This window comes from Salmo salar, chromosome 01, assembly GCF_965601325.2.
Source record: "Salmo salar chromosome 01, fSalSal1, whole genome shotgun sequence".
Classification (NCBI taxonomy): Eukaryota; Metazoa; Chordata; class Actinopteri; order Salmoniformes; family Salmonidae; genus Salmo; species Salmo salar.
The window spans coordinates 65921192-65944480 of record NC_138291.1 but is presented as its reverse complement, the minus strand read 5'-3'; the positions used below and the strand labels follow the sequence as shown (position 1 = coordinate 65944480).

The window sequence follows — 23289 nt, the reverse complement described above, 5'->3', positions numbered from 1 at the left end:
AGTCTTGTCTTTAAAATGCTGTAAAATAGTCATATGTTTGAAAAATGGAAGTTTTAGTATTTTTGAGGAATTTGTAATTCGCGCCACGCCTATCATTGGATATTGGAGCAGGTGTTCCGCTAGCGGAACGTCTAGATGTAAGAGGTTAAGACACCAACAGCTTACAGACTGTAGGCAATTAAGGTCACAGTTATGAAAACTTACGACACTAAAGAGGCCTTTCTACTGACTCTGAAGAAAAAAAAAAGAAAGATGCCAAGGGTCCCTGCTCATCTGCGTGAACATGCCTTAGGCATGCTGCAAGGAGGCATGAGGACTGCAGATGTGGCCAGGGCAATAAATTGCAATGTCCGTACAGTGAGACGCCTAAAACAGCATTACAGGGAGACAGGATGGACAGCTGATCGTCCTCGCAGTGGCAGACCATGTGTAACAACACCTGCACAGGATCGGTACATCCGAACATCACACCTGTGGGACAGGTACAGGATGGCAACAACAACTGCCAGAGTTACACCAGGAACGCACAATCCCTCCATCTGTGCTGACTGTCCGCAAAATGCTTACAGAGGCTGGACTTGAGGGCTTGTAGGCATGTTGTAAGGCAGGTCCTCACCAAACATCACCGGCAACAACGTCACCTATGGACACAAACGTCCACCGTCACTGGACCAGACAGGACTGGCAAAAAGTGCTCTTCTCTGACGAGTCGCGGTTTTGTCTTACAAGGTGTCATGACGTTGGCCTCTGAGTACAGGGAGGACAGTTGACCCCCTCCCCCCTTGCACTATCCCCCAACCTACCTTCCCCCACCCAGGCCCTGTGTGAAAGGGTTGTAAAAACTCTAAGAGGAGAATCTCTTGCCACATGGCCCATAGAGAGACACAGGAAATTCTTCCAACTCACACAATTGGGGAGCCAAGCGACATTTGTGTTCTGGAGAAGGTATGAAAGATTGGTGAAGAATCCAGCTACGAACTGGTCCGCTTGGTACAATTTTGTGATACTCAGAAGAGACAATATAGCCATATTACCATAAAACTGTTTATATAATAGCCTCAGCGATGGGACTTGCATCCACATGGTTGTATAGAATGTATTAATAAGGATAAAGCTATTTGTAATACATTGAGATGCTATGTGATAGAATTATATTTCTGTACCAAGCTTAACTCAGTCATCGGCACGCCCCCAGGGACACAGACAGGACCAGGCATCATGTGACAAGCTGTTCTATGTAACTATAAAACCCACCCTGATTTACATTTCTCCAGACCCGGCCTCCATTCCATTGCGAGTTGGCCAATAGGTTTGACCATCCAAGCACTCTACTGAAAGTGAACTATACCACGTGGTTAACTTTTAGACTATCGATACCGACAGAATAAGAACAAGTCTTTGATATTAATTATTAGTCTGCAGCTAAGTAAATTATATCATTGAACGCGAAGACCAACGAAACATCCATTCTATGACGACATTAATGAATGTCGCTTTGAAAGATCCATTCTAACCGAGAGAGAGAGAGAGAGCGAGAGAGAACTCTCCAACCGAACGACGCTTCAACAAGGATCCCGACGACACACTGAGCGTAAATATATATTGATTGCAATTGTTCCCAAATGAGTGAGCGTTCATGTGCAATTGATTAGCATGTCAATTGTTAATATTAATGAACTCTGTGTACCTCCTCAGCTGAACATTTTATGACCCATTGTTCTACAAGACACCTGCCATGCCTGTTAGCCACTAGGGCACATTACTCTACCAATTCTTTGTGATGATAATTACTGTTTGTATACTTTCTGTGAATTACTTAGTTTAGTAAATAAATGATTTTAAGACAATTGATGTATGGATGATTTTAGTAAAGACTGGGTTCGTGCAGATACAACAATTTACGACGTTTGGAATGAGACTGGATGCGAGGTAAAATACACCATTTAAACCAGAAGATAATCGGCCTATACTATAATAGAATATAATATATAATGTTATAGTATAGGAAAGTTATATTAGGAAAATTATAACTTTGTAATCTGAATATTTTCCTTGGTGCCCCGATCTCCTAGTTAATTACAATTAAACGATGAATCAGTTTGATTGCGTGATAATAATTACAGGGAGTTAATTGATAAACATGTCTTCAGTTTAATGGTACCCCAAAGACACGACACAGGGGTGATGGTCGGATTTGTGTTAATCATCGAAGGAATGAGCATTACACCGAGGCCTGTACTCTGGAGCGGGACGTGCATGTATGTATTGTATAACATGCATGTATTGTATAACATAATGTCCTAGGAGTGTCATCTGATGAAGATCAAAGGTTAGTGCTGCATTTAGCTGTGGTTTTGGTTTTTGTGACATATATGCTAGCTTGAAAAATGGCTGTGTGATTATTTCTGGCTGGGTACTCTAACATAATCTAATGTTTTGCTTTCGCTGTAAAGCCTTTTTGAAATCAGACAATGTGGTTACATTAAGGAGAAGTGTATCTTTAAAATGGTGTAAAATAGTCGTATGTTTGAGAAATTGAAATTATGATATTTTTGCTGTTTTGTATTTCGCGCCATGCTATTTCACTGGCTGTTGAATAGCGTGGGACGTTCACGTGCCACCTTGCCCAGGGAGGTTTTACTTGCGCACCCAGCTCACTCAGGTGCTATGCTATATCACATTTGACATTGTCCGTAAGCTTGAGTTCATTTGCACACAAAAAAATCATACAATGGAAAGATCGTCTCCCTGTCATGGCTTTTGCGCCATCAGTACAGATACCAACACATCTTGACCACCAATGTCCATTTGATGTCAGAAACCTATCCAGTACTTTAAAAATATTCTCTCCTGTTGTCCTGGTTTTCAGAAGAGGATGCCTTCCTTAATTGATGCCCCATGAACATAACGGACATATACCAGGAGCTGTGCCAGGCCCGCCACGTCTGTTGACTCATCCAGGTGTAATGCATAGAATTCACTGGCTTATATGCAAAGCAGTAATTGTTTCAAAACATCTCCTGCCATGTCACTGATGCGTCATGAAACAGTGTTTGATGAAGTCATTGTCTGTATAGTTTTTTGGGCCTTTTCCCCCAGCATTGTCCCAGCCATATCCGCAGCAGTTGGAAGAATTAAGTCCTCCACAATAGTATGGGGCTTGCCTGTCCTAGCCACTCGGTAGCTCACCATATAAGATGCTTCTAGCCCCTTATTAATGGTATCTGTTGCTTTTAAACATGTCTTACAACTCGAAAGTCATCTTAATTCTTGCTCAAAAAACTTGTGGCTTATTTTTCTAATTGGCCTGTTTCATTTATAAATGTCTGCGCAAGACTGAAGGTTTCATCGAGTTGTGAGAACTTTCGCACATATAACACACTGTGGCTGAGGAAGGGCACTACTCACCATATAAGTGAACCCCAAATCAATGTATTTCTCATCATATTTGCACCTCTATGATGGTCCAATGTCCCTGTCTGTTGTTTGGTGCTTTCGTAAGGGGGCAGTAGCTCTTCGGTTGCATCAGATTCACAACTGTCAGTGTCCATGCTAGCAACAAATGTAGAATTACTGACGCTGGCACTGGATGTGCTCGTGAAAGCAGTACAACTTGTGTCGTCGACAGGTGCAGGTGTAGCACTACTGGTAGTAGCACTACTACCAGTAGAGCTGGTATGTGTCTCTATGGACACGGCCTTACTTTTTTTGACCATTCATCAATTTTAGAGCAAACGGAATGAGCAGCAGCTACGTTTGCCTACATATGGACCGTTAGTGGAATTCCCACAAGAGAGCAACAGTTAATGTGATTGGATGTTAATCATTTGACATTGTGTTGTTATTTCGCTGAACACTAGATGGTTTCATTTTAATTTTGGTAGTGAAACGAGGATACTCAGGAAAGAAAAAAAACACCCAAATGTATAGCCCCTTTGGAAAATCTAAATGGACTGTTTGAAAATGTGAATCACATTTTTATTTAGCGTACCCCTGACGGCATTGCGCACCCCAGTTTGGGAATAACCGTTCTAAATGATTCTGTGCTTCCAACATTGTGGCAACAGTTTGGGGAAGGCCCTTTCCTGTTTCAGCATGACAATGCCCCCGTGCCAAAAGCGAGGTCCATACAGAAATGGCTTGTCATGATTGGTGTGGAAGAACTTGACTGGCCTGCACAGAGCCCTGACCTCAAACCCTTCGAACACCTTTGGGATGATTTGGAACGCCAACTGCGAGCCAGGCCTAATTGCCCAACATCAGTCCTCCCTGATGTTCTTGTGGCTGAATGGAAGCAAGTCCCTGCAGCAAAGTTTTAACATCTAGTGGAAAGCCTTCCTGGAAGAGTGGAAGCTGTTGTAGCAGCAATGGGGGGGTCCGACTCCATATTAATGCCCATGAAAGAGAACGAGAGAGGGGGTTAGAAAGAGAGGGAGGGAGAGAGAGCAGAAGATAAATATCAAGAGAGGAGCAACAATGTGCCGTTACATCATAAATTAAAAATGGACACTGAAAGAAAGCTAAATTACAGTCAGTTTAAACACATTAACCTTGTGGGACCCATAGAACGAGTCATTAAAATAAAAAAGCCACACAAGATTTAGAGAACAATGGCAAAACCCAAAATACCCATCAAACAACAGCTCATCTCCATTCCAGGTTAATTAACCAATCAATCAAAGAGAAAGATCACTAAATGTGCCATGTCTGCAAGGACCAACACCAGAGTCAGAAGTAATTTGGAATACAGATTTAGTTAAATGGCTCCGATGTTCGAACTAATTGCCTCGGAAAAAAATGAGGAGGAAAAAAGTCCCACCAAACAGTGTAGGCTAGTATTCGTTTCTTCATGTGTTGCTGGTTATGGGTCAGAGGCAAAGGAGCCTGATACTTAGTATGGTAAATAACATCTGTCTGTAATAAAACCTCTTTCCTGTAGGGAATGCTTTATAATGAAGCCATATCATATCACACCAAAAGGCATTGGTTGTCCTTCATTTTCACAACTTAAGTGATGCCAGAGGCATTGTAACATAATTTTCATTAATTTCATGATTTCACCCTTCATTAGACTTATAAAGAACAAATCTGACAATTCCATAGATGATCTGTTGATTTGACTGTAATTGACCCTAACACAAGTGTCAGGCAAAGATTTGGGTTTAGGCTAAGCATAGACAACGAAGACAATGTTGTCTAAATTGTGAGAGCGTCGCCCACATCTTTTGTTTCTCCCCATTGGCTTCATGACTGTTAACTAACACTGACCCATTGAATTAGGTCAACGGCAATCCACCGCAGGGCCAGCAGGCTGCCCAGGCAGATGACTAAGAGGAAAAATTGTCCTAAGTGGATTCATCACGGGTACATCATAGGAAAAAAAATATTCATACATCTCTCTCATTATTGTTAGCCAGAGCAACTGCAGCTCATGTCAATAGAGAACAACTACTATACATGCAAATACTGCAGCGACCGGGGACCGAGCAGCAATGGACCTCTAACATACTGTATATGTAATGCTTGGCTATTGATGTTGCAGAAAGCACATTGCAAATTCAATCATTTCTATGATGCAGTATTGCACTTATGTAAATACCCAAAACAAACAAGAATGGCAGCAAAAATTATTTTGAGCCTTCTAGGTAAATACAATTTAATACATATGATCACTCACTTGCGTACATGAAATTAAGGACCCTGGAAGGCCAAAAGCAGTGCATTTATTCCTGTTTATGTTTTATTGATGTGGGGAGAGCCTTGCCTGAGGAAAGTCAACCAATCATTTTCAGAATGGCTCCCACTCTCTGTGGAGATCAGTCATCCCTTATCTTAACATTTTATTCTTGTGTTTTTGTTAGAATTGACTCTGAGTGCCTGATTTTGTTCCTGATTGAATTCCAATCCTGTGTCTTTTGTGAAACACCACGGCACAACGAGCAGATAGAAATATTAAAGTTATATTACAAGCGCTGTTCGCCAATGCAGACATTTTGATTCTTTGGAGATGCTTGAATGGACAGACTCCAAGGCAACAGAGGTGTTCAAGACAATTTCATTTTGATATACATTGTGATACCAGCTGGACATCTCTTTTTTTCTCTCTCACGCACTTCTGACAAAATCACTTCTCCATGCTACCAGTTCACTAGGTTTCCAGCCGAGGTTTGAAAACTCTGAAATTGAAAGTGTTCTTGTTGCTTGGGCACGAGGTTTAGTCAAGAATAACTCATGTAGCCAGAGTTGGCCAAGCAGCAGTCAAACATGGATTGCACCAGTGGTTATTTAATTTAACAGAGGTAGGAAGGACCACTTGGCCAATGCTATTTAATTCAAACTAGAAACATTAGGGTTGAATAAGACTTGTCATGCTTTCTAACTACATCCCTCCAATCTTCCACTGGAACATACTGTAAGAAGACTACATCCCTCAAATATCACTTCATTCTAATGGTGTAGATAGGTGTTCGATATGATCATTCATATTGACAGAATCACCTCCAGTTTGTATGAGAAGTGTGGAACACTGAAATACAAACCTTCTCTGGATCGAAGACTGCAGACACTTTTATGTTGGACTGGTGCTTTTCAGAGAAACCTAAGGGGCCCAACACAGGATTTAAATACAATTTTAAGGAACACCCACACTGGCGTAGAGCAGTTTCTCTGGGGCCCCACAAAGTCGGAGTTTGCCCCCCCCCCCCCCCCCCAAATAAAATCTAATGTGACAGCCACACACAAAGTATGGACTACTGATCACTGTCCATGGTTCTGAAATAGCGACATCTACGCAGCTTCCTATCAATAGACTATCAGAGTATGTGGTGCTAGCCCTTGTAGTAGCCTATAGCTTTGCTTAAATGGATACATATTTATTTGGTCGTTATTTTCTCATATTAAGCCTAACATTTATGTTTCACAAAGCTATAGGCCTATGGTGTCACAATGCTGCTATTTAGAATGCTGGCTGGCAGCAATAACGTACTCACTTGTTTAGTAATTAAAGTAGGAAATTCAAACATTGCAGATTGTAAAATACATTTTTGATGCAACAGCAAATTAATCAGTAACCAATAAATGTTTTTATATACAGTATACACAACCGTCCTGTAGGTATATGCCGATAGCCTACCTTCGCCGCAATCACATTCTCGCCGCTAGGATAGAAAGTTTGTGCTGTATCAAACCAATCAGTCCACCGTCAAAACAATAGCTGACTAGGTTATTGTTTCATTATGCAGACAATCCTACATAGGCTAGTTGACAATCTATAGCTACGCATATCAAGCATTTAGCTGGTAGCCTATTTACACTGAATAAAAATAAACGCAACATGCAACAATTTCATAGAGTTACAGTTCATATAAAGATATCAGTCAATTGAAATAGTGCTTTCTGAAAATATTCAGAACCCTTCCCTTTTTCCACATATGGTAATATTACAGCCTTATTCTAAAATGTATTAAATAAAATGTTTTCCTCATCAATTAATGAATAAGTGAAAACAGGTTTTTAGAAATGTTAGCAAATGTATTAATAATTAAAAACAGATATACCTTATTTACATAAGTATTCAGACCCTTTGCTATGAGACTTGAAATTGAGCTCAGGTACATCCTGTTTCCATTGATCATCCTTGAGATGTTTCTACAAATTGATTGGAGTCGAACTGTCGTAAATTAAATTGATTGAACATGATTTGAAAAGGCACACATCAGCCTATATAAGGTCCCAAAGTTGACAGTGCATGTCAGAGAGAAACCCAAGCCATGAGGTCAAAGGAATTGTCCATAGAGCTTCGAGACAAGATAGTGTCGAACCACAGATCTGGGGAAGGTTACCAAAAAATATATGCAGCATTGAAGGTCCCCAAAAACACAGTGGCCTCCATCATTCTTAAATGGAAGAAATTTGGAACCACCAAGATGCTTCCTAGACCTGGCCACCCGGCCCAACTGAGCAATCGGTGGAGAAGGGCTTTGGTCAGGTTGGTGACTCTGACAAAGCTCCAGAGTTCCTCTGTAGAGATGGGAGAACCTTCCAGAAGGACAACCATCTCTGCAGCACTCCACCAATCATGCCTTTATGCTATAGTGGCCAGACAGAAGCCACTCTTCAGTAAAAGGCATATGACAGCCCGCTTGGAGTTTGCCAAAAGACGCCTAAAGGACTCAGACCATGAGAAACAAGATTCTCTGGTCTGATGAAACCAAGATTGAACTCTTTGGCCTGAATGCCAAGCGACACGTTTGGAGGAAACCTGGCACCATCCCAACAGTGAAGCATGGTGGTGGCAGCATCATGCTGTTGGGATGTTTTTCATCTGCAGGGACTGGGAGACTAGTCAGGATCGAGGGAAAGATGAACATAGCAATGAACAGAGAGAACTTTGATGAAAACCTGCTCCAGAGAGCTCGGGACATCAGACTGGGGTGAAGGTTCACCTTCCAACAGAACAACGACACTAAGCACACAGCCAAGACATCGCAGGAGTGGCTTCAGGACAATTCTCTGAATGTCCTTCAGTGGCCCAGCCAGAGCCCGGACTTGAACCCAATCAAACATCTCTGGAGAGACCTGAAAATAACTCTGCAGCTACACTCCCCATCCAACCTAACAGAGCTTGAGGGGATCTGCGGAGAAAAATGGGAGAAACTCCCCAAATACAGGTGTGCCAAGCTTGTAGCATCATACCAAGAAGACTCAAGGCTGTAATCACTCCCTAAGGTGCTTCAACAAAGTAAAGGGTCTGAATACTTACGTAAATGTGATACTTCAGTTAGTTTTTTTATTTAAATTTGCAACAAAAAAACAACTGATTTTGCTTTGTCATCATGGGGAGGGGGGAAAAAACGATTTAATCCATTTTAGAATAAGGCTGTAACGTAACAAAATGTGGAAAAAGTCAAGGGGTCTAAATGCACTGTAAATTCATTAGGGCCTAATTTATGGATTTCACATGACTGGGAATACAGATAAGCATCTGTTGGTCACAAATACCTTAAAATAAAAGTAGGGGACTGGATCAGAAAACCAGTCAGTATCTGGTGCAACCACCATTTGCCTAACGCAGCGCCTAATGCCTAACGCAGCGCGACACATCTCCTTTACATAGAGTTGATCAGGCTGTTGATTGCGGCCTGTGGAATGTTTTCCGAGTCCTCTTCAATGGCTGTGCGAAGTTGCATGATATTGTTGAATGCAAATGCACAAATACACAGGATGAGACCCATAATAACAAGTGCACAACACACGCAGCACGAAAGCCGAAATAATAAAGCACAGGTACTCACAGACCAACGGACATGGGAACAATAACCGACAAGACAATGGTGAACAGAGGTCAAATATATACAATTACTAATCAGGGGAATTGGAATCAGGTGTGCGTAATGAGACAGTTCAGTGACGCCTAGAGGCTGGTGATGTAGACCTCTGGAACTGGTGCACGGAATGAGCAGCAGTACCAGGGGAATCTGTGACATCTACATATATATTTATATACAGTAGCAGTCAAAAGTTTGGACACACCTACTCATTCAAGGGTTTTTCTTTATTTTTACTATTTTCTACATTGTACAATAATAGTGAAGACATCAAAACTATGAAATTACACATATGGAATCACTTAGTAACCAAAAAAGTGTTAAACAAATCAAAATAGACTTTAGATTTTAGATTCTTCAAAGTAGCCACCCTTTGCCTTGATGACAGCTTTGCACACGATAAGCATTCTATCAACCAGCTTCACCTGGAATGCTTTTCCAACAGTCTTGAAGTAGTTCCCACACATGCTCAGCACAGGTTGCCTGCTTTTCTTTCACTCTGCAGTCCAACTCATCCCAAACCATCTCAATTTGGTTGAGGTTGGGTGCTTGTGGAAGCCAGGTCATCTCATGCAGCACTCCTTCTTGGACAATTAAGCATTACACAGCCTGGAGGTGTGTTGGGTCATAGTCCAGCTGAAAAACAAATGATCGCCGTGTCTTTGTGAGACGCAGAGTAGGTGAATGGATGCTCTCCACATGTGTGGTTCCCACCATGAAGCATGGAGGAGGAGGTGTGATGGTGTGGGGGAGCTTTAATGGTGACAATTCAAGGCACACTTGATCAGCATGGCTACCTCAGCATTCTGCAGCTATATGACATCCCATCTGGCTTGCGCATAGTGGGAACCACACATGTGGAGAGCATCCATTCACCTACTCTGCGTCTCACAAAGACACGGCGATTGGAACCAAAAATCTCAAATTTGGACTCATCAGACCAAAGGTGTCACGACTTCCGCCGAAGTCGGTCCCTCTCCTTGTTCGGGCAGTGATCGGCGGTCGACGTCACCGATCTTCTAGCCATCACTGATCCATTTTTCATTTTCCATTGGTTTTGTCTCGTCTTACTTCACACCTGGTTCCAATCCCATCAATTACATGTTGTGTATTTAACCTTCTGTTTCCTATCATATCATTGTCAGAGATTGTTTGTTTTGTATGTTTGTGTATTATGTATTGGTGCGCGACAGGTTCTTGTACCCACTTTTATTTATTATGTAACTTTGGTTTTGGAGTTTTGTTAAGTCTATTAAACTATTCAATTTATACCAAGATCGATTCTCCTGTGCCTGACTTCCCTGCCACCTACACACACGACATTACAAAAGGAAAGGTTTCCACCAGTCTAATACCCATTGCTCGTGTTTCTTGGCCCAAGCAAGTCTCTTCTTATTATTTGTGTCCTTTAGTAGTGGTTTCTTTGCAGCAATTCGACCATGAAGGCCTGATTCATGCAGTCTCCTCTGAACAGTTGATGTTAAGATGTGTCTGTTACTTGAACACTGTAAAGTATTTATTTGGGTTGCAGCAATTTCTGAGCCTGGTAACTCTAATGAACTTATCAACTGCAGCAGAGGTTACTCAGGGTCTTCCTTTCCTGTGGCGGTCCTCATGAGAGCCAGTTTCATCATAGCACTTGATGGTTTTTGCGACTGCACAAGTTCTTCAAATTTTCTGGATTGACTTACCTTCATGTCTTAAAGTAATGATGGACTGTCATTTCTCTTTGTTTATTTGAGCTGTTCTTCCAAAAATATGGACTTGGTCTTTTACCAAATAGGGATATCTTCTGTATACTACCCCTACCTTGTCACAACACAACTGATTGGGTCAAATGCAATTAGAAGGAAATAAATTCCACAAAATAACTTTTAACCAGGCACACCTGTTAATTGAAATGCAGGTGACTACAGTACCTCATGACTACCTCATGAAGCTGGTTGAAAGAATGCCAAAAGTGTGCAAAGCTGTCATCAAGGCAAAGGGTTGCTACTTTGAAGAATATCAAATATAAAATATATTTTGATTTGTTTAACACTTTTTTGGTTACTACATGATTCCATATATGTTATTTCATAATTTTGATGTCTTCACTACTTTTCTACAATGTAGAAAATTGTAAAAATAAAGAAAAACCCTTGAATGAGTAAGTGTGTCAAAAACTTTTGACTGGTACTGTATATTTATAGTTAAAGTCGGAAGTTTACATACACCTTAGCCAAATACATTTAAACTCAGTTTTTCACAATTCCTGACATTTAATCCTAGTAAAAATTCCCTGTCTTAGGTCAGTCAGGATCACCAATTATTTTAAGAATGTGAAAAGTCAGAATAATAGTAGAGAGAATTATTTATTTCAGCTTTTATTTCTTTCATCACATTCCCAGTGGGTCAGAAGTATACATACACTCCATTAGTATTTGGTAGCATTGCCTCAAAATTATTTAACGTGGGTCAAACATTCCGGGTTGCCTTCCACAAGCCTCCCACAATATGTTGGGTGAATTTTGTCCCATCCCTCCTGACAGAGCTGGTGTAACTGAGTCAGGTTTGTAGGCCTCCTTGCTCGCACACGCTTTTCCAGTTCTGCCCACAAATTCTCTATAGGATTGAGGTCAGGGCTTTGTGATGGCCACTCCAATACCTTGACTTTGTTGTCCATAAGCCATTTTGCCACAACTTTGAAAGTATGCTTGGGGTCATTGTCCATTTGGAAGACCCATTTGCGACCAAGCTTTAACTTCCTGACTGATGTCTTGAGATGTTGCTTCAATATATAAAAATAATTTCCCTGCCTCATGATGCCATCTATTTTGTGAAGTGCACCACCCCCTCCTGCAGCAAAGCACCCCCACAACATGATGCTACCACCCCCGTGCTTTACGGTTGGGATGGTGTTCTTTGGCTTGCAAGCCTCTCCCTTTTTCCTCCAAACATAATGATGGTCATTATGGCCAAGCAGTTCTATTTTTGTTTCATCAGACCAGAGGACATTTCTCCAAAAAGTACAATCTTTGTCCCCATGTGCAGTTGCAAACCATAGTCTGTCTTTTTTTATGGCGGTTTTGGAGCAGTGGCTTCTTCCTTGATGAGCGGCCTTTCGGGTTATGTCGATATACGACTCGTTTTACTGTGGATATAGATACTTTTGTACCTGTTTCCTCCAGCATCTTCAAAAAGTCCTTTGCTGTTGTCCTGGGATTGATTTACACTTTTCGCACCAAAGTACGTTCATCTCTAGGAGGCAGAACGCTTCTCCTTCCTGAGTGGAATGACGGCTGCGTGGTCCCATGGTGTATATACTTGCGTACTATTGTTTGTACAGATGAACATTGTACCTTCAGGCGTTTGGAAATTGCTCCCAAGGATGAACCAGACTTGTGGAGGTCTACAATTTATTTTCTGAGGTCTTGGCTCATTTCTTTTGATTTTCCCATGATGTCAAGCAAAGAGGCACTGAGTTCGAAGGTAGGCCTTGAAATACATCCACAGGTACACCTCCAATTGACTCAAATGATGTCCATTAGCCTATCAGAAGCTTCTAAAGCCATGACATAATTTTCTGGAATTTTTCAAGCTGTTTAAAGGCACAGTCAACTTCGTGTATGTAAACTCTGACCCACTGGAATTGTGATACAGTGAGTTATAAGTTAAATAATCTGCCTGTTAACAATTGTTGGGACAATTACTTGTGTCATGCACAAAGTAGATGTCCTAACTGACTTGCCAAAACTATAGTTTATTAACAAGAGATTTGTGGAGTGGTTGAAAAACGAGTTGTAATGACTCCAACCTATATGTATGTAAACTTCCGATTTCAACTGTATATCCTATTCTGATGCTCTAAATGTTCAGTTTCTAAGTCTATCCATATAGAGGCAACAATTATTTTCTTTATTTGTCCGATTCTCAGTCAAAGCTCCCTATAATTGAATCTCAATCTTTGAGGAAATGGCAGAGTTGATTAGAGAAACAGGAGAACAAAGTGTGGAGGAGGTCTATAAGGAACATATCATTATGCAGGAGATAAAAAAACTAAATGTACGTTATATTTACATCACCTGTCAAAGAATAAAACAGATTTTCCATTTCCTTCAAGGCCAAACTGTCTTTGCATCAAAGGAAGGAGACATAAAGCATTTTGCTGCATCATAACAGAGGGTAATCACAACATAAACTCACCAAAAAAAGAAATGTCCCTTTTTCAGGACACTGTCTTTCAAAGATAATTCGTAAAAGTCCAAATAACTTCACAGATCTTCATTGTAAAGGGTTTAAACACTGTTTCCCATGCTTGTTCAATGAATCATAAACAATTAATGAACATGCACATGTGGAACGGTCTTTAAGACACTAACAGCTTACAGACGGTAGGAAATTAAGGTCACAGTTATGAAAACGTAGGACACTAAAGAGGCCTTTCAACTGACTTTGAAAAACCAAAAGAAAGATGCCCAGGGTCCCTGCTCATCTGCATGAACGTGCCTTAGGCATGCTGCAAGGAGGCATGAGGACTGCAGATGTGGCCAGGGCAATAAATTGCAATGTCCGTACTGTGAGACACCTAAGACAGAGCTACAGGGAGACAGGACGGACAGCTGTTCACCCCGCTACCATCTAGAAGGCAGAGAAAGTATATGTGAATCAAAGCTGGACCGAGAGACTGCAACCTTGCACATTTGAGACTGCTGCCCTATCTATGTAGTCATTGAACACTGATCCCTTTAATAATGTTTACATACTGTTTTACCCACCTCATATGTACAGTGCCATTAAAAAGTATTTGCCCCCTTTCTGATTTTCTCTATTTTTGCATATTGTTGAAACTGTATGTTATCAGATCTTCAACCAAAACCTGATATTAGATAAAGGGAACCTGAGTTTACAAATATTTAATTTATTTAATTTATTTAATATTCAACACCCAATTCCCCTGCATGAAAAAGTAATTGCCCCCTTGCACTCAATAACTGGGTGTGCCACCTTAAGTGTCACGACTTCCACCGAAGGTGGCTCCTCTCCCTGTTCGGGTGGTGCTCGGCGGTCGTCGTCGCCGGTCTACTAGCTGCCACTGATCCTTTTTTCTTTTTCGTTTAGTCTTTGACATAAACACATTCATTTCATTGGGCCCTGACACACAACACAGTGGTTGGATCTGCAGTGCCACTGAGAAAGATGTGGCTACAGTACAGGAATGATGTAGAGCACACATCATAATCGATTATGAGATGCAGTGATTGTCAAACAACACAGAGCTGGCAGGTAGCAGGAGAAGATAGACTGTGACTGTGCCACTGTTGTCCTCTCTAGACTGCAACCCATGTCATTGCACTGGCAAGCACAGGCAATTCAGTGCCAATATCTCAATTTGATTTGATGTTAAACTGGTAAATTGCCTTTTCGGATTGGAATAGCAAAATAAAAGAAGTAGAAAATAATTAATTTAGAAAATGCTGTATTTTCATTAGCCAAACACATTTGGTGATGCTCACTCTGATTACTGTTGCTGTTTTGAGGTACCCCTCTAACTTTTCAGAGATTTTAATTTTATGATACCCTAATAATCAGATACACATCAATGACAGACTGTGAAAGCAAGTTATGCAATCACTAAGATAAACACTTATGAGAGAACAATATGTGATACATGTTTTATTATTGTGAGTAAGGATGAATGTATTATTGTATTCATAAGAAATCATTTTAATCAAACACCTGCAGTGACATATTGACTGCATTCATTTTGTTAGCTAATTGATTGTAATTCTGAGAGGACATACATTTGTTTATTTTTCTAAACACTTAGTAGCAAACAACAAACCAAAAAGATATGGCTTAGCTATAGAAAGACCTTGGTCTTTCCTAATCACATATGGATTGAATTGATTGTTTATGTCTTTGTGAGTGAGGAAAAGCTTTCTGTGAAGTCCCCATTTCCTCCAAACAGAAATCTGGTGAAAGCCACATTGAGCAAATAAACCTTGAATGTCCAGTTTGAGAGGTTTCAACAATCAATTCCAACCTTCTTGGGCACAAAAACTCTAATGATCTTTAAACAGGCATCAATTAAGATTGGCAACAGCATTAGACTTTAAATGCTTGCTGTAGGCCAGCACTCCATTATCACAAATCCTTACAGCTATGCTTGCTATGTCTAAAACACCATAGCGTATGGGGATTCCTAACTCAATGATAAGTCCTCTGCATTCCAAGCACCTGAGAAATAATGGATGTATGAATGTCACACCACTGCATGTGCTGAGTAGTGCTTCACCACCTCGCTCAGATTAAAACATGAAAGTAACTTTAGAGATTTTAGTGAAAGAAATCAAGTGTAACATAATATAATATCTCCTACCAAATGAAAATAAATAGATACATAATAACAACACAATCAGGCTATACCCCTCAACATTATTATGCTGTGACAGTTATTAGAGTAATTCATCACATGCCTGCTTCTGCTCTCTGATTAAGTCCACAGCATAGTGTGTGTGTGTGTGTGTGTGTGTGTGTGTGTGTGTGTGTGTGTGTGTGTGTGTGTGTGTGTGTGTGTGTGTGTGTGTGTACATATGTGCTTGTGTGTGTCTGTTTATGCATGCATGTGTGTACATGTGTAAGTAGGGGGTTGAATCAATTATCAAGGCAACAAAACAAGTGCAGCATTTGCCCCAGATTTATATTAAATATGACCTATAATTACATACAATATGAAATAAATCATTTTTGTTCCAACATTTTGTAATTAGGTATGTTAAAAATCATATTTTCTGTGTTGGAAGGGTGTGGGTGTACCCCAACTGTCACGGTTGTCGTAGGGTTGAGACCAAGACGCAGCGGGAAAATGTACACTCACCTTCTTTTATTATGTGAAGAAGGAAAAACACCAAAAACGTATACAAAACACAAAACGAACTTGACAGTCTTGTCAGGCACACATAGCTAAACAAGAACAATCTCCCACAAAATACTAACACAAACACATACCTATTTATAGGACCTTCAATCAGAGGCAACAAGAAAACACCTGCCTCCAATTGAGAGTCCAACCCCCAATTAACTAAACATAGAGATACAAAATAACTAGACTAAACATAGAAATACATTAACATAGAACAGTGCCCAAAAACCCGGAATAATAAATCAAACACCCAACTACTAACACAACCAGACCGAACCACATAAAACAAATACCCCATGCCACGTCCTGACCAAACTACAATAACAAATAACCCATTTTACTGGTCAGGACATGACAGTACCCCACCCAAAGGTGCAGACCCCTGATGCACCTCACACAAATAATCAAAAATCACTCCAAAACAAAAATAAATCCCCTAAACTAAAGGGGTCTGCCGTCACCGACGGCACTCGTGCATACACCCCCCCCCCCTCCCCAAACCTCCTACATTGGAGGTGGCTTACGCTCGGGCCTAAGACCACCCCCTGACCAGTCCACTCCTCCCAAATACCTCGGCCTGACACATGTCACTGTAGACCCTGTACTATATTCTATGAGCTCTAGACTGTAGGACAACTCTATGAGCTCTGGACAGTAGGACGACTCTAGGAGCTCTGGACTGTAGGCAGACTCACTTGGTTCCGGACTGTAGGCCGTCTCACTCGGTTCCTGACTGTAGGCCGTCTCACTCGGTTCCTGACTGTAGGCCGTCTCACTCGGTTCCTGACTGTAGGTCGTCTCACTCGGTTCCTGACTGTAGGCCGTCTCACTCGGTTCCTGACTGTAGGCCGTCTCACTCAGTTCCTGACTGTAGGCCGTCTCACTCGGTTCCTGACTGTAGGTCGTCTCACTCGGTTCCGGACTGTAGGCCGTCTCACTCGGTTCCGGACTATACACTGTTGCCGGATACTCTGGACGGGGTACTGTTGGCGGATACTCTGGACGGGGTACTGTTGCCAGATACTCTGGACGGGGTACTGTTGCCGGATACTCTGGACGTGGTACTGTTGCCGGATACTCTGGACGGATCACTGTCGCCGGACACTCTGGACGGATCACTGTCGCCGGACACTCTGGACGGGGCACTGTCGTCGGACACTCTGGACGGGGCACTGTCGTCGGACACTCTGGACGGGGCACTGTCGTCGGACACTCTGGACGGGGCACTGTCGTCGGACACTCTGGACGGGGCACTGTCGTCAGACACTCTGGACGGGGCACTGTCTTCGGACACTCTGGACGGGGCACTGTCGTCGGACACTCTGGACGGAGTACTGTCGTCGGAAGCTCGGGACTGAGCTGACGCACTGGAAGCCTAGTGCGTGGGGCTGGTAGTGGAGGTACCAGACTGAAGACACGCACTTTAAGGCTAGTGCGAGGAGCGGGAACAGGCTGAATAGGACTGGGCTGACGCACTGGAAGCCTAATGCGTGGGGCTGGTAGTGGAGCTAAAAGACTGGAGACACACACTTTAAGGCTAGTGCGAGGAGCGGGAACAGGCTGAATTGGACTGGGCTGACGCACTGGAGGCCTGGTGCATGGTGCTGGTACTGGATATACCGGGCCGTGGAGGCGCACTGGTGGTCTCGATCGCACCTCCTGCAAAACCCGTCCTGGCTGGATGGAACTAGTAGCCCTGCACAAGCGAAGTGCTGGCACAGGGCGAACTGGGCTGTGCAGGGGCCTGATGGTTGCCGTGCGTGGAGCAGGTGTAGGGTAGCCTGGACCTAGGAGGCGCACCGGTGGCCAGATGCGCTGCGCAGGCATCCTCCTTCCAGGCTGGATGCCCACTCTAGCACGGCACTTGCGAGGGGCTGGGATCACTCGCACCGGACTGTGTGTGCGCATGGGCGAAATCGTGCGCACTTCTGCATACTCCGGCGCTCTCTTCTCCACCTGCTTCCCATAATAAGCACGGGGAGCTGGCTTAGGTCTACTGCCTGGCCTAGCCAACCTACCCGTGTGCCCCCCCCAAAAAAAAGATATTGGGGCTGCCTCTCGTGCTTTATCGGTGCGTATATCGCTTCATACTGGCGCCTCTCTGCCTTGGCTGCTTCTATCTCCTCCGGTGGGAGACGGTAGTCCCCAGCCTGGTGCCATGGTCCAGCCCCGTCCAGAATCTCCTCCCATGTCCAATTCCCCTGATAGTCCATATAATTTTTCCGTTGCTCCTTTCCCCGCTGCTTGGTCCTTGGTTGGTGGGAGATTCTGTCACGGTTGTCGTAGGGTTGAGACCAAGACGCAGTGGGAAAATGTACACTCATCTTCTTTTATTATGTGAAGAAGGAAAAACACCAAAAACGTATACAAAACACAAATCGAACTTGACAGTCTTGTCAGGCACACATAGCTAAACAAGAACAATCTCCCACAAAATACTAACACAAACACATACCTATTTATAGGAACCTCAATCAGAGGCAACAAGAAAACACCTGCCTCCAATTGAGAGTCCAACCCCCAATTAACTAAACATAGAGATACAAAATAACTAGACTAAACATAGAAATACATTAACATAGAACAGTGCCCAAAAACCCGGAATAATAAATCAAACACCCAACTACTAACACAACCAGCCCGAACCACATAAAACAAATACCCCCTGCCACGTCCTGACCAAACTACAATAACAAATAACCCCTTTTACTGGTCAGGACCTGACACCAACAACAGAATGGTGTGGGCGTATACTGCTCATTAAAAATATTAACATAAGTAGACCGCTGATTGGCCAGCTCATCCTCCTCTAGACCGCTGATTAGCCAGTTCATTCTCCTCAGGAATATGACATCATACTCTATCTCTATGAGGAAATCAGCCAGGTCACCCGTGATACAAGTCAGTATTCGACGTCCATCCATGTCTGAGGACGTTAGGAGATGACGTGGAAACTGGCCACTTGCGGCAACAGTGAGTGCTGTTACCTTCAAGTAGGTTTCGGTTTTGCTAAAGCGTTGTGGACAGGATTGCAGATGGGCATAAGCATTTGCCTCTGATTTAAAAGGTTACAAGTTGAAATCAAGCAATGGAAAGTATTTTTTTAAATGTTTTTGTTTAAAGCCTATCCCAAACCTTTACCCTTACCTTAACCATTCAGAGTTAATGCCTAACCTTAAGAATATTGTGTTAATGCCTGAACTTCACCTTAACACTTCGAAATGTGCATTTTGGAACAACTTCGAAATTTGACGTTTGAGAAACATGGATGAACGGTCTGTTTGAGGTGGGGGGTTTTCTCCAATTTATGCTATGGCCACAAATACGATTATAGGATGAGTAAAAAACATTATTTGGGTATGAGTTAAGAGAACATTACAAACTTCTAAAAGTGAGATTTTCACTGGACAGTCAAATAAAATGCACTTTGTGAAGCCAAATGAATCTCAGAGTGCTGAGGAAGTGCTGAGAACCCATGGTGATGTGTTGCATTATGGTCCCTTCACACAAATCATTCACGATAAAGGCAGATACGAGTTTAGTTTGGAGGAGTAAAATATAGTTATAGGAATGGTAGGCTAACACTTTACAGTTCCCTTAATACTGTGTGAGTACACATATTCCTATAAGTACAGCATAACAACTACTGTAATTACTAGTTGTTACACTGTACTTACATTGTACTTACAACAGTAACCCTAACCCTAGTCCTAATCCTTACCCAACATCTAACCCTAAGCACAGAGCAAGTGCCGTTTAACAATGTGTAAATACAATATTTGTTGCACTGTACTTACAGGAATAATTACACAGTAATAAGTATATGTATTCAATTACCACAAAGTATTATGTTGCCAAACCCACATATAAGACTATTTCCATTTTGGGGGGTACATTCACACAGTAACATGATCTTCATTATAGCCTTCCACAGTGATGTATAATGTAATTGATCAGGTATCCAACCCGGGTTGTCTTTGCGCCTCAAGATCATGTCAGCCCACTGAGCTAAAGCCTAGGTAATATCCTTGAGAGCTAACATGAGTCTTCAGCTCTCTGGCAAAGTTACTCAGGCAAGGTGTATTTCACTGAACTACCTGTGCTACACATACTCTCTATCAGCATCAGTGGATCTCGTAGGAGCATGAACTTACAGAAAGCGAAACATTCAGCAACAAATTGTTTCCAACAGACCCCTGATCAGTTTGGACCACAGTATCAATGACTACTACAACTATACTGCAGTAACCTATTACATATTAGACCACCACTTCTACTATTGCCATACCTTACTGATGATGGCAGTTGGACCTAAAACAGTGAGACAAATGCCATTGACAAAGGAAGACTTAATTGTAAAAAGGTGAAAATGCTCCTCTTCAGAGTATACCCTGGGCAGCCTCAGCCTGTGTGAGCTCTGTTTTGTTCGTTTTTGTCTGTGCAGATTGTTGTGATTAAGAATGTGATCATTTGATCATTTGATCCATTATGAAAATCTTTTTTTCATGGGCCTTAATGGAATGAGTGCAGATAAAATAGTCATGTCTGTGACAAAAAAAGGAGTTCGTATCTATTGTATGGATGAGGCACAGTGCACATTCGGAGCTGTAGTTGTGAAGTAGTAAAATATAGATCGAGTAATATTTCACTGTATGCTTGCAACACATTTTCTTAATTGCATTTTAATGAAAATACCAATATTTCACAGACAACGCTTACAAATAGCCTAACCATGCAGTCCACTCGAACAGGAGCGCTCACATTTGTTGATTCTAATCCCTCTCCTATAATTATGCACTAATAATTAAATAGCCATAAAGCAAAGTAACCTCAATTCTGTGACAGACATGTTGAAAAAAACGTGTTTTTGTATATTATAAACGTCAATTTGAACTCACGCTGCTGTTGTCTCCAACCCAGTGCCCCATCGCCTGGTTGTGCGCAGAGTCTCCGGATAGAGGGAAAGTTGAGGTGACCAGAAGCGGCTCACTTTGCCTCGGACCAGTTTTTGCGTCCTCCCCAGTTCGTCTGTATTCTGTCCTCGGCCTATAAACACCAAAAGGCTCCAAAAGCTTCTCGGCTGAAAATGCGTCACCAGGACTTCCAATTTGACTTCTGTCCGAATATTCGCCGTAGGCTGTACTTCGCTTTGTCATTGTACGGTTACTTAAAGCAAGTGCACCGTCATTAGCGTCAAAAAAACGGTCTGACTTTTTTCTGTCGTCAGTAAAATACTTGGAACGGTTTGGCGCCGTTTTATCTCTGCCAGAAGACATAGCATCAGGTGGCACTTTCCCAATAACTCTTTTCAAGTCCTTTGGCAATCTCCCTCCACCTTTTGGAACCGCCGCTTTTCCATCAATTGGTTCCATTTTAAAAGCTCTGGAAAAGGCAGATTCCTTGACGATATACTTTGGGATTTTGACCCATACGGATTTTAGGTTTGTGCGCAGCTCCAAAGGCAATGTATCAATACGGTTAAACCAAACGTTCGTCGTTGTGGAACTCGCTGGCCAATTTATTTCAGCGTATGCTGTCAACATATTGTAAAAAGAGCTTAAAACGCAAGTCAAAATAGCCCAACAGCAAACGGAACCTGAAACCACCATGTTTTTCACCTCACTGTTGCCAAATATTTGAAAAATAAAATACGTTTCGACGTCGGTAATATATTCTATCAATTTTTGAAATACTCACTGTGAAACCGTTAGTCCGACAATCAAAGATCAGAGTCGCTTTATCTGATCTGCTCAAGTCCAGGAATTTGTCAAAGTGAACAACAAGTTGGGCGGGCGCTGCGCACCAGACAAATGTGCCCGACAAAAAGTGATTGTGGAATTTGTGGAGGGGTGTGTAGAATAGGAATAACGTTAAAAACGCATGCAATATCTAAACGTGTTGATGTATTTTGCAACGACATCTGTCTATTTGAAATAGTATCAGTATCATTATTTGACAAATCCATGTGAAATAGTTACCTCCACTGCTTTATTGGTTCATCCGACAAATAATTAATCTCAGTAGCCTACACATAATTCTTCGCAACTGCAATTCCTTCTTCTGCAGAACAGGTGAGTGTGTACAGCTATAATAGAGACAAACAATAAGCCATGTGGATATGCACATAATAATAGAGGCACATTTTGGATATGTTTTGAACATTTGGAGGAAGAAACATTTAAAGCTAGTTTATGCAGCCACTGTTCTGCCATACTGTATGTGTATTAAGAACCTACATTTGGAAGAATTCACCCAAAATAAAAATGTACATATTTTCTACCAACCTCTTTTCTTTCATTTCAGAAGCCCCTGGCTGCATGGCGTTAGCTTCCTCAGACCTCTAATGAATGGCACTCATCAGGGCATATATCCTAGCATGGAAGTACCTTCAAAAGTATCATTCCAAACCTCTGCAACATAAATTGACAACTGCCAAGGTAAGTAGAAAATCTTGTAAATTTGTATTTTGGGTGAGCTATCCCATGAAAACAATAGGAACGACTCAAGAATAACAAAGTTGTAATCAGCTCAAACCAGCCCAGAGCATGGCAGTCTCTTTTGCAGAGGTGGAGTGGAGTCACAGAAAATGGTTGTGACTAGATGGGATACAGTCATGAAAGGTTATGAGAGCATTTTGGCTTACCCTAACCCAGGGCTCTCCAACCCTGTTCCTGGAGAGCGACCGTCCTGTAGGGTTTCGCTCCAACCCTAATCTACTGGAATGAAAACCTACAGGAGGGTAGCTCTCCAGGAACAGGGTTGGAGATCACTGCCCTAACCCTTTTCCTAACCTTAATCTAATTCACATAACCTGCTATGTTAATGATCCAAACCTGCTGTGAAAGTTATCCTAACCTGCTACGAAAAAGTCACCTCCGGATCATAGCTGTATTCCACCTAGTCAGAACCATAGAAAACCCTCATTGCTGTGTATGTCAATGTGTTCAGAAAAGCTGGAAACATTTCTTCCTGTGTCACGACTTCCGCCAAAGTCGGTCCCTCTCCTTGTTCGGGCGGCGGTTGACGTCACCGGCCTAATAGCCATCGCCGATCCACTTT

General features: G+C 42.1%; 1 protein-coding gene across 1 annotated transcript in view; it reads right to left on the bottom strand.

Moving 5' to 3' along the window:
* Positions 1–22027, bottom strand: part of LOC106605659 (VPS10 domain-containing receptor SorCS3) — a 78612-nt gene extending 56585 nt beyond the window's left edge. Inside the window, exon 1 of the mRNA XM_045720996.2 lies at positions 21129–22027. Coding sequence (XP_045576952.1) covers positions 21129–21839 — 711 coding nt within the window. The 5' untranslated portion in view covers positions 21840–22027. The remainder of the gene's footprint in view (positions 1–21128) is intronic.
* Between the last annotated feature and the right edge of the window lie 1262 nt (positions 22028–23289).